Genomic DNA, 12333 nt, shown 5'->3' on the forward strand with positions numbered 1-12333 from the left:
AGGATACAAAAAGATATTAAAAAATGCAGGTTCACTTATAATAATATGGTTATAGATTCTCCAGGAATCTCCCCGTTATCAACATTTTAATGTTTCTTTCAACTACAAGTTAGCTATTACAACAGACAGGATAGCTTAAAAACCAGAAATAAGTAGTCTTGCAAGTAGCATGGCAGGCTCAGGGTCAGTTGGTGAAACGTCACAGAATACTGGAAATATTCACGATGGAACCCACATATTTCCATGTGTATCAGGGGCATCAGTGTAAGGAATATTCCAAATCCATGGTTGATCTGCAAACCAAAACAAACACATCCTCATGGCAAATTCAGTTATAATATGAAAAATTTTGATACTCTTCATCCCTTCCCTTTTGAGGAAGGTCAAAATTCCCACTGATTTTTACATAACTCCGCAGGTAATTTCAGTTTACTGCATATTTTTATTCAGCTATTTTTTAAAATGGTAAGATTTAGAATTTTGAAAATGCTTTGCTTTCCCTCCAAATATTATTTCAGACATCATTGTCATAACCCAATGTACTCCTCACAAGCTGTAAAAGAATTGTATTTCAGACAGTATACAAGTAATGCAGCCAAATTTGGTTTGGTCCAGGGGCAGCAAGTTTTGTGCTGGGTATCTCTTAATCCAATGGCATTATAAGTAAGTGCTGTAACGAGTCAGTGTTTGTCACACGAACAGTAAGAATTAATATCTAAGAACGATGCTGCCTGAATTCTGAAATGTTCCAAGTACACACCTCACTTCAAACATTACATCTTCAGACAAGCAAGAGGTTTGCAGCAGGCAGTTCCCTCCCTCCCCTTCTCAGAACACAGAAGCAGAAAAGGTAAAGTTAGCTCTGCAACCTGCTCAAGGCTCTTCCTCCTACCACATGCGTGTGCCAGAAAAACAGCTGGTCTGTGAAGCCAAGCTATTATTCTACTCTTCTCAGGCTACTCCTACTGAAATACAGAGACAATTCCTTCAATCCTTCCAGTGATTTAGATCAAGTAAGAAGTTTATATAAATCTAGTCTGCTTCTTTTCTCCATCTACAGAATGAGCCCCTGAAGGAAGACAGTGACATTAATCTGTACAATGCATAGATTAAACTGAATTGGACTGAGGATGACGGGAGTAGTTCATTTATCAAAACCAAGCTACTCATCTACATGATATGCTATGTAGACTTGCTAAAGAAGATTTTCTGCACGCTTGTCAACTAAAATTTTAGATAAGCTGTTCTGATTACTGTTGTCCAATTTTATGTTTACAGGATCCAATGCCAGCTCTCACAATAAACGAAGTGAGAATTACTGTAGCAAGAGGAGAGTAAGGAAGTGACAGAAGCAGTAACGAAGGGATGTATAAATCACAGAATGACACATGGTGACAAGAACCTCGCTACTTAAACAGGGAGAGTACTTCTACCAAGTATTTGTTATTACTTGCTACTACAGTGTGTTTAATTCTAGTACTGTAGTTCATTATGTTGCAGTGAAACATCCCAGCTATGCAGATGTTTTACAAAAGTGTCTGTTGACAGCAGTAAGAGGGTAATAGGAAACTACTTCAAGTTACAAATAAAATTGAATCTTCTTGACTTTATGCTAAGAGTTTTTGAAGACTGACAGGGATGTTACAAGTCACGGGAATGTGATCACTAGAGGAAGAACAGCCTGTGCAACAAATGCCAACTTTCACATGGTATTATAAGAGGACAATAAAAGCAAACAACCACATCTTCCCCTGATTTGAAATCAAGATATAGGTTCTAGGTGGAAGAAGTAGCTGGGTAGCTTTTGGTTACAGTAGATAAGTGATTTCCAAGAACAAAAAAGGTAAAAGGCATTGGAAACTGGAAGAAACTATAGTGCTTATCTCACAGTGCCCTGCCAAAAAAGGTCACTAGGTTTCTGGGTTAAACTGTAGGATATCTAGACTTCGAGTAATCTCTTAAAAAAACATGAAACAAAACATGGCACCATTATTATTTCCCTAAGCCTCTTTTCTTAGCCTCCTGCTTCAGAGCCATGAGTACCTTCTGTATTTTAGGTGAATACATTACCACACAGTTAATACTAATAGCTGTAAGAATGGGTAGAGAATAAAACAAATGTTGGAACTTTTTCCACTGAGGATTTCAAACATACATTCTCATTTGATCATTGACCTCTGTTTATGACATCAAAATACACCCAGTCCCACTCAAGCACTGGAATCCGTCACTTGGAGTCCATTATGCAGCTTGAACCTTCTCCATCTTTGCTGCCATCTGCAGCTACTCTGTTTAATTTAGCAAAACATACAAGCAGAGGAAGACTTAGATATCCAGAAATAACTTCAGTCACTCCTTAAAGCACTCTGAGAGGCTTCAATGCCCAATTCAGTTATTTTTTATTTTGGCTATCTTAATCAAATTTTTCTAAGGCAGCTCATAACATACTCGGAACTTTGTTCTATTAATGGCATACTGTTGGTTTTATACACCTGAAACTATTTTAATAAGCCTGATGTAAAACCATTGCTGAAACAAATTATAATTCAGTATTTTTAAAATGTCAGATCCAATTAAAAATTATTTGTTACTTTACAGCAGCAAGAGAAAAACAATCACGGTGTACAAATACTGTATGACTGTAGCTGCTTAGTGCTGCACACTAGAATGAATGCCAAAATTTGAAAGTTAAATCCTTGATCTTCTCAGGGCGGAGCGGGGGGAGTGGGGAAGTTAACTGTTACCTATTTATAGCCCCACTATATAGACTTTTTAAGTGTGCTCAATGTACCTACCATCCACATCTTTGAAATTCAGTTCTTCATTTCCAATACCCTAATCTTTGTCTCAACTGCAGCTTCTTGGAACTAGTGTTATTTAGTGACCCAGTACCACTGCTTCCTTCTTGCCTCACTTCACAGCACCAGAACTCTAGCACTCCAGTTGGCACATGGCAAACTGAACGGGGCCATTCCTACCCTGCTGCTATTTTAAGATTATCTGAAATCTCAGCCAAAGCGCTACTTCAGTGACACTCTGGCAGACTTTTGAAGATTCTCTCACAACTGAATAGACTATCACGTTTCATTTAAAGATAGAGATGCCTTGGAGAACGAAACAAGGTTTTTCAAGCACACCTCATTAATCACTCAAAGAATTCCCCATATTTTGAGACCATGTTACAGAACATGGAATCATGAGCTGATAATGGTACAACAGAGTTGTTTTGCAAATTTTAACAACAGTATTTTACAAATGCAGTATATTGTGTAGATCAAAACCAATATGTCTCAAAACTTCATGTTCTCGTAAGTATGACAGATGGCAGAACACTACGTACAGCCAAACTCAGAAAAATCTGTGAATTACCGGAACATGCAATTGAATAGTATAAAATACAATTAAGGCATCTTTGTGATCCTCTTCCTACAGTTTAAAACACAAGTGTCTTTTGCACTGTGAGTGGAGATCTGGACAAAAGCTATTCCTGGAAGATTTCTAAACGCAGAGACAGGATTCTTACATCATCTTTCACAATATTTCATGAGTCTTCCAACTGAAGAATGTACCTTCGATGTTAATAAATGTTCACAAATAACCAGAGTTCTTCAAGTCATTTTACATATACATTCTAACGTGGCAAATTTACTCCCTACTGCATGAGGCTGTGAAGTTCTCCCTTTCAGCATTTGCAGAAGGTGCACACTTCAGTCTCTTTTCTCCCCTCCCTTTGGATAAGCATGGCATTTTAAAAGGAACTCAACTTGTTCCTCTCAATGCACAAATCATACCTCAAAGATCTCAAGAAAGGGGAAAGGCAGATGGGGTATAGTGGGATCTGTAATAATATTCACAAACAAGATAATAAATCCTGAAGACTCGTTGGTACAAAAAAAAAACAAAAGAAAACAAACGCAAATATTGTGGTTTGAAAGTAGCACTTGCCTTGTTTCTTAAAGTGCTGATGTGATGACAAAAAAGAAGTCCTTTGCACTTTTCTGAGTCCTTTCCCAAGTCACTCTAAAAACCTTCCTTGATGTACTTATGTATTAAAATTTCAAGTTTCTCACAGATAGCAGATGATTTCCTCAGTAAACTATGTAATATTTAAATCACAAATTATGTAATATTCTTCAACTACAGCAAGCAGCTTGTACCTTTTCCCACGCAAAGGTACAAAAAAAAACATTGGGGCTGTACCCTTCTGTGTGATGTAAGTCTGCTAGAAGAAACTTCTCAAGAGGGTGAAACCACTGGAAGGGGGAAATCAGTCCTCAGGTACTCTAACTGAAATGCCAGGCTTTCACAAGTGGATTAGGTCAACTTGTTTTGGTAAGAGAGTTAATAGCAATATTGCAACTGAGATGTGACAATGGAGCTCAATGAGGAGATAATTTTATACATCAAAATAGCAGTATTTATCGAAAATATTCTAGAGGAAAATAAAAATCTTAATATCATCAAGGGCAAAAAGAAATTTTATTTACAAAGATATCTTGCTAAATAAGATTGGTTCCTGTGTGCATGTTTCCTAAATACCAGACCCAAATCTTCACAGAATCACAGAATGTCAGGGGCTGGAAGGGACCTCGAAAGATCATCTAGTCCAACCCTCCTGCCAGAGCAGGATCACCTAGAGAAATCTTCTGTTTTCTTTCCAAGGAACTCTCAAATTACATTGTTGTTCTATAGGTTTTTTTGATCTTAGCATTGTCAATACATTCAGCTCTGTCATAGTCTTTTTTGTTAAAACAGCCTGAATCTGTTGTTTAAGAATAGAGGAGTTCAGGAGATTGTTCTTTCTATATAGTTTACTGTCAAGATATTAAGTAGCATTACCAGCTACTAGACAATTTTGTTCTTTTAAATTTTTGCCCTGAAGATGCATCTGCTGCCCACAAATGGCCTTCTGCTGTTCAGCTGACTATTGGAGGTGAACAACTACAATTGCTCAGAAGAGCAGTTTTCAGGGTTAGTAATTACATGTTGCACACAACAAATGTTACCTCCTAAAAATTAATGAGGTCCTCTGTCACTTCAGAGTAGGAATGATCTTAATCTTTATTTTAAAACTGTCAGATATAAAATGTGCACGTTATTCCTTACAGCAAGAGAAAGATGCAAGCTATGTGTATCATGCATAGTAAAACTGGTTTATGCTGGTAAAGCTGGGAAGAAATAGACTAAAGGAAAAACACCCGAGTAAAAGTTCTCTGTGCAGCCTTAACTCTAATCTGTTTGGATTACATATTTATACATTTCAATTACAAATCTTGCACCCTGTACAAGATGGATCAAATCACATATAAATTCAACAACTTGACTGGGCATCATACACCTATCCTGAAAAAAAATAACCAAAATAAAGTAGTGCTTTTTAAAACTCTCAGCTTGACCAACTATTGAAGCAAAATATTGACCATCTGGTGAATTTGCCACCTCATGATGATGCGCTCAACTAATGATCTGAAGTATATGCTGGAAGATCCCTCTTAGCCAAACACAAGCTTTGTGCTCAGATAAATTGGCTAGTAACGTGTGGTAAATCAGATCAGACAATCTAGTGGCTGCTCCCAGTCTTCAAGTTCGTAATCCTACCAAAACAATACATAGAAGTGGTCAGAATAAATGGTAACTCTCTAACTCAAGTTTCCTCTCATACAAAGTGTAATTTCTTCACGGTTACTGTAAAAATTTCAAGAAAAAGGTTTTGCCATGTACTCAAATGTTGCACTGGACTCTGGGAGGTCATCTGAGAAAGTCTGGTGTCAAGCTGTCTTAGAGAGCTTCAATCTCAAATTCAGCTTTGCCAGTCACTAGTAATGCTTTAGGTTCCACCTAGGAAGGAAATGGATGCCAACACAGACTGAGATTGGTTCCAACCCCTGCTCCCCACCACCCGCTCCAGTATGTGAACTACAATGACAATGTAAAACTTGCTTGAAAAAATTGAAAACTGAGCTCCTAAACATACTCAGATTTACATTTACCATTGCTGTGAGTGGTAAGTAAGTGAAATATTTCCTATTCAATATATTAGTATCACTAGACTAGCTTTTAGTTACCAACTTCTCAGAAGAAAGCGCATTCTCTTAAGAGTTTGCACCAAATTAAACATACTGAGAGGATTTAAAGTTCTCTAAAAATTCATATATGATGCTGCCAGTTGAGTTATTTCAAACTCTAGAAAGTACATAGGTTTCATGTAGCTATGCAACATTAATTAGAAAAAAGAGGGTAACTGAAAAATGTGAATGACTTCCTCAGAAATTTTCTTTCTTAATTTCTTAATTACTTGACACAGAAAGTGGAAAATTCTAGAACTTTGGATAAAAAACAAACGTGGGAGAAAGGTAGAAACCAAGTACAGTGACATTTTCCCAGAACTTATCTGACCTCCTGAGGATACAGCAGATCCCAGTAAGGGAGCTCAGAGTAATAAAGGATTCCTCTAACTTAGCTGGACACAACACTGACCCCTCCTTTAGGCACTCTGCCACTGGCACAAAGCAGGATAAACAAAAATTATCTCCACTCTTTAAATAATAGGATAAACACAAATAACTAAAACCACCATGGCTAGAGGCAAATACGTAATGAATTTTTTTATCGAACACAAGAGCAGTTTCTGTGTAATAAATGAGGTGGAGTGTTACTAGCTTCCTGAAATCACTAGAGATATTTACCAAATGTAATTTCACCATACTCCCAATTCCCACTCATTGAAAACTAGACAAAATATCAAGCACTGAATATCTGAAGTTACAAGGAAAACGTCAATTTGCTCCTCCACACCAACATGGCAATGGAATATCGAACAGTAAGCAGGGCCCTTCGTAAGGGACAGAGCATTTCCTGTGAGACATGTTAAAGATCATTTGTGCATCCTTAAGAAAAGGAAATCACAGCTGTCAGGTTGAAATCTTCAGTCAGAAAACGCATGAATTGTTAAGTGGACTGTTCAGTTCTCCACAATGCTTCAACTTGCATTGAAGCAAATTTCCATCTAATTTGCTGACCATTCTTCCAGCCTCTCACAGCACAAGATTTTACAGCTTTAACCCCCAAGTTACCAAGGGTAACACAGATTTTCCCACTGGAAAATTATGAAATACATTTTAATACATTTTTACAAATTGTTATAATGGCTCGGGAAAGAAATCTTCAGTAAGGAGCAAAATAACCCAAGACTAATGCAATTCATATAACTGGCATATATAGAGAGTAATATGTGGTTTCACTCTAAACTAATCTGAACTGAGCTGGAACTTGTCTTATTTTCTTGTGTGTGTGTATATATATATATATATTTTCTACATACTACCAGTCAACTGAACAGTCAGTTTCTTTCTTTGATTTAAATGCATACACTAAAGAGAAAACTGAATGAGAAATAACTTGTTTATCAGAAATTCCTTACTCCCCTACTTTATGGGGTTCTTTTCCAGAGGGTTTAAGCAGTTCCAGAGCACTTTGCACTAAGAGCTCAGAAAAAGCTTTACGTAGATTCCTGCCTTGTAACCCAGTCACAACTCAAAGAACTGCTGATAAATATATTTTTAGCTCATCCCCTTCCCAGTGGTGCTGTAAGAGAGTTCTGTAACAAGTGCATGAGATTAATAAATCTGAAATCTGGCAGAATAATAATTCATTAAAATGTCTTGAAAACGTTTCACCTGCTGAGGCCTCTCTAAAAAAGCAGAAAACAGACAATTTAGCAGAAATCACTGCCTAAACAATACACTTAAATGTATCTAGAAAGTTAAATACACCTCACTAAGAGAAAAAGCAGATGAAATAGCCCTAAATACTGCAGCTTACTACAATAGCATGAAATGCTAGAATTCAAGATCCTCAGGGCAACAAGGAGAGTGCCCAGCAAGCTCGCCATCCTGGACTTAGAGAGCAGACTCTGACCTCTTCAGGTATCTGCTTAGCGCAGTACCATGCAATGAAGCCCTGAAGGGGACAGGAGCCCAAGAAATCTGCTCCGTATTCAACGTATTCAAGGAGCACCTCCTCTGTGCCCCGGAGCAATGCATTCCGAAAAAGAGGAAGGTCAGCAAGAATGTCAGGAGGGGAAACATCACCCCCACTTTCAAAAAGGGAAAACAGGAAGACCCAGGCAACTACAGGCCAGTCAGTCTCACCTCTGTGCCTGGCAAGATCATGGAGCAGATCCTTCTGAAGGCTCTGCTATGGCACATGGAAAATGTGGAGGTGATTGGTGGCAACCAACACGGCTTCACCAAGGGAAAATCCTGCCTGACAAATCTGGTGGCTTTTTGATGGAGTAACAGAATCAATTGACAAGGGAAGAGCAACTAATGTCATCCACCTGGACTTGTGCAAGGCCTTCGACACCGTCCCACACAACATCCTGGTCTCCAAGTTGGAAAGACATGGATTTGACAGATGGACCGCTCCATGGATAAGGAACTGGCTGGAAGATTGCACTCAAAGAGTTGCGGTCAATGGCTCAATGTCCAAGAGGAGACCAGTGACAAGTGGTGTCCCTCAGGGATCAACCTCATGAACTATTATGGCTGAAACTAGACAGATTATTTACATTATTTATTGATGTCATATTGATATCATTTTATGTCTTGAGATGCATTTACTTCACTGTAACAGTTTTCATGCTGGAATTTCAGTCACAGAATCACAGAATTATTGAGGCTGGAAAAGACCTCCGAGATCATCAAGTCCAGCCTATGACCCAACACCATCACATCGGCCAGACCACGGCACTAAGTGCCACATCCAGCCTCTCCATAAACACCTCCAGGGATGGTAACTCCACCACTTCCCTGGGCAGTCCATTCTGATAAACACCAAATAAAGTATTGTCTGATAAACACCAATTAATATGACAGAAAGCCACTGGGACAGAATGAATCCAACTGAAGTATTTCTACAAATTAAGGAACTGTTTTTCTTTCATTTTATTACGTTATATAATAATATAATTCTGTAACCTTAAGTATGTCTGATCTAAGATCCAAATTTGCACAAGTACAGGAAAACAACCAATGTATTTTGGCATACCTTCTACTTCTACTTACAACATTGCATGCCAAATGTATGGCTCTGCTTCTGACCATCTGTTCATTATTCCTCCCTTTTCTCCTCCCTCCTGCTCCTGATAGGATTTTTCTAAATATATGGAAGTGATGTGTACTTTGTTTTCCCATGGTTAGAGAATCTGAGTTCATGGAAAATCCCCCAGAGCCTTTTCTCCTTCAATTATAGGGATCAATCAATATGGTTTCTTTAGGGAAACTGTAATTACTTGCATTTCTGCTTCTCAAGACTTCACTGAGAAAAATCTATTTATATCACTCTCTAGAGATTTTGCGAGTTGATAACTGTATTGTTAAGGACAGATTATTTTATGAGTCTGTCTCATAACATAGGAATTCTTTAAACATCTTTTCCACCAGGAGGCTGAGGAACTGAAACAGAACATTCAAAGAAGAGATGTGAAAAGGCACAGGCACTTTGCTTTCATTGTGAAAGCCTAAACAACTTGAATTCTGGTATCTGTTCATATCACGGGAGAAGGCTGAGACCCAAAAGCTGAACTACAAACAAGTTCCCTACAGATATAAGCTTTCCTTTTAGAAAAACCTCCTAAAAAACATCAGTTTGAACATTGGTTAACAAGCAGGCACTGCATATGTGTGCCAGAGCACAAGCCTTTTTGCAGTATATTCTTCCCCTTTTGTTAGCTAGTAACCCAGGTACAACTCCTGCCACCATCCGAAACAACACTAACGGCACTTAAATGGACAGTGCATTCTACACTAAATAAAAGGGTACAGCAGATTGTATTATCATCTCTGCATTGAGTCAGCATTTTTCCTCTGGGAGTACAGAAATATCATTTAAGAATTTTTTCGGGTAATTGGTAAGCTCTTAAAGCAGAAAAGTCATCTTTGAAAGTTACAAAAATAACATGCAGCACATTGAACAGGTGAATGCCTGGCTGTGTAGCTCGAGCCATACTCAAAAGTTTTGGCTTCTATGATCATGGACGTACCTGTAAGAAGCAAGGTTTGTTGAGAGCTGATGGGATTCAACTGACCAAGTGGGGCAAGAGCCTCTGTGCCAACAAGCTTGCCAGACTTGGAAGTAGGGTTTTAATCCAGCCTCAGTGGTGGAAAGGGAATGCCAATGCATTAGGAACTAACAGGGACACACCTGTGAATGCTGCAAAGGAATCAGGGCTTGTTCCTCTGAAAAGGTGACACAGTCAACAGCCCAGCTGAAGTGCCTCTGTACCAGTGCACACGGCATGGTCAACCAGCAGGAGCTGGAAGCCACTGTGCAGCTAGAAAGCTATGCTCTAACTGACATCACTGAAACTTGGTGGGACGAATCATACGACTGGAGTACTGCAACCGATGGCTAGAAACTGATCAGAAAGGACAGGCAAGGAAGAAAGTGTGGGGGGATGTGCTTGCTCTCTATGTGATAAAAAGTGGATTGACTGCACAGAGCTCTATTTGAAAAACAGCAATGAGCAGGTGATAGCTTATGGGCGACAAATCAGAGGTCAAGCTAATAAAGGAAACCTCATGGTTGGTGTTTACTAATGGCTGCCCAATCAAGAGGATGCTGCCAAAGCATGCTCAGAGGCTCCGATCCTGCTGGAGGACTTCAGTAACCCTGAAATGATGTGTCTTTATTTGTATTTATGATGTAAGACTCTATAAGCCTATTTACTTCTCTGCTTTTAAACACACTTTCTCACCACAGCATTTGTTAGTTCAAAAACCTACAGAAAGATCTGAGTTGCAATAAAGACTATGTTTTGGGAACTCTTTGTTATTCTCTATTATTTCAAGTTCTTCTGTAGATGATGATTTTTGAGATCACAGCTTTTCAAAAAACTAAGCTAGTTACAATCTTTCTGCATTAGATTCAAGGACAAAAATAAAAGGTTTTACTCTTCTCAAATATTGCAGTGGTGTATTAACATCACTATCAATGTATTTTTAGGTTTGCAAGCCATCATCACCCCATAGCAGCACCTACTTATCGCTTTCCCAATTTGCATGTTCTAGACAGAGCCTCAGAAAGCTGAGAAAGTTGATATTTTGTAAATCTCTTCAAGTATTATGAAATATAGTCCCCCCCATGCCTCCAAGGAGAATTCAAGCACAGACAAAGTCTGAAACTAAGAAATATAGAATGGACCAAAAGCAACTCTTCCTTCTTATTTGCAGCAATTCTTTCACATATGCTCTATAGTATTTCTTACACACTCCACTTCTAGAGGATTGCTTTTTCCTCACACCTGCTCTCCCAAACGTTCCTTTTTCAACACTCCTTTCCCCATTAGTTCTGCAGAAAAACATTTCAGTTCCACAAAGAGTTATCTATTTTCCTAATGCATATAAGAATCCCAAGAATGAATATTTAGGTTGTTGATTCAAACCGGAAACAACAATAAAGAAAAAATTAGAACCAAAGGACTCTATAAATTGCTTTCTCTGAAGTCACAAACAGAATGTGAGACTTACATAATCTCAAATAGAGCCATGCCACAAAAATGCTAAAATAAAGCTTTGGAACACAGCAGTGTTCAAATGTCTCAGAGTTACTCAGATTAATTTGTTTCATATGTATTACACCTGCTTTTCTTCTGAAGTCACGCCTTACCTTTGCTTCCATACTGTTCTGGTGGCAGATCAAAAGGTACAGGAAAATACGTTGCTGAATCATTACTTTCCGAAAGCATTTTCCCTCTCACATGAAAGTAACCTTTGTCCAGTCCCTGTGAGGGAAGGGAAACACACGGAAGAAAGACTTATTAGTTCTAGGGGAAAAAGACAAGCCAAATACACAACAGATTCTTTCTTAGTGAGAGGTACTTTAATAAAATGTTTTGCTTCCTTCCAGTCTTAAGAATCAGCTTCTCTTATCACTACTATTTCTGGCTCTTTATGTTCACTGACTTGGCCCCACAGGTGGCTTACAACTGATAATACTCTGCCTTCTCCATCCCTTACGTATATACCAATCTATTTCCATGTTCACTAGGTAAACATGCTTGTGTGAGCAATTCTATCCAAACTGCCCACGATCTTTGCTAGTATTATATGGGCAACATATATCAATACAACAAGATGTTGCAGATGCATAAGTGCTTAAAGACATTGGAATAAAATTTTAATTATTAAATAAAATGTTAACATCTTTGGTGTTTAATATTTACCTGAGGGGAAAACCTTTAAAATTTTTCAATTTGCTGTTTAGTTAAATATTCAGTGTGTTTCATTAACTGAATTAAAATTCAACTTGCGATACAGAAACAAACCTACAAAC

At 38.3% G+C, this 12333-nt stretch overlaps 1 protein-coding gene across 1 annotated transcript in view; it reads right to left on the reverse strand.

The window, feature by feature from the left end:
- Positions 1 to 219: 219 nt before the first annotated feature.
- Positions 220 to 12333, reverse strand: part of TDP1 (tyrosyl-DNA phosphodiesterase 1) — a 44600-nt gene continuing 32486 nt past the window's right edge. The window contains exons 14-15 of the mRNA XM_009870039.1: positions 11668 to 11782; positions 220 to 293 (exon numbers count right to left, since the gene is read on the reverse strand). Of these exons, the coding sequence (XP_009868341.1) occupies positions 220 to 293; positions 11668 to 11782 (189 nt within the window). The remainder of the gene's footprint in view (positions 294 to 11667; positions 11783 to 12333) is intronic.

Source organism: Apaloderma vittatum, unplaced genomic scaffold (assembly GCF_000703405.1).
Source record: "Apaloderma vittatum isolate BGI_N311 unplaced genomic scaffold, ASM70340v1 scaffold16005, whole genome shotgun sequence".
Classification (NCBI taxonomy): domain Eukaryota; kingdom Metazoa; phylum Chordata; class Aves; order Trogoniformes; family Trogonidae; genus Apaloderma; species Apaloderma vittatum.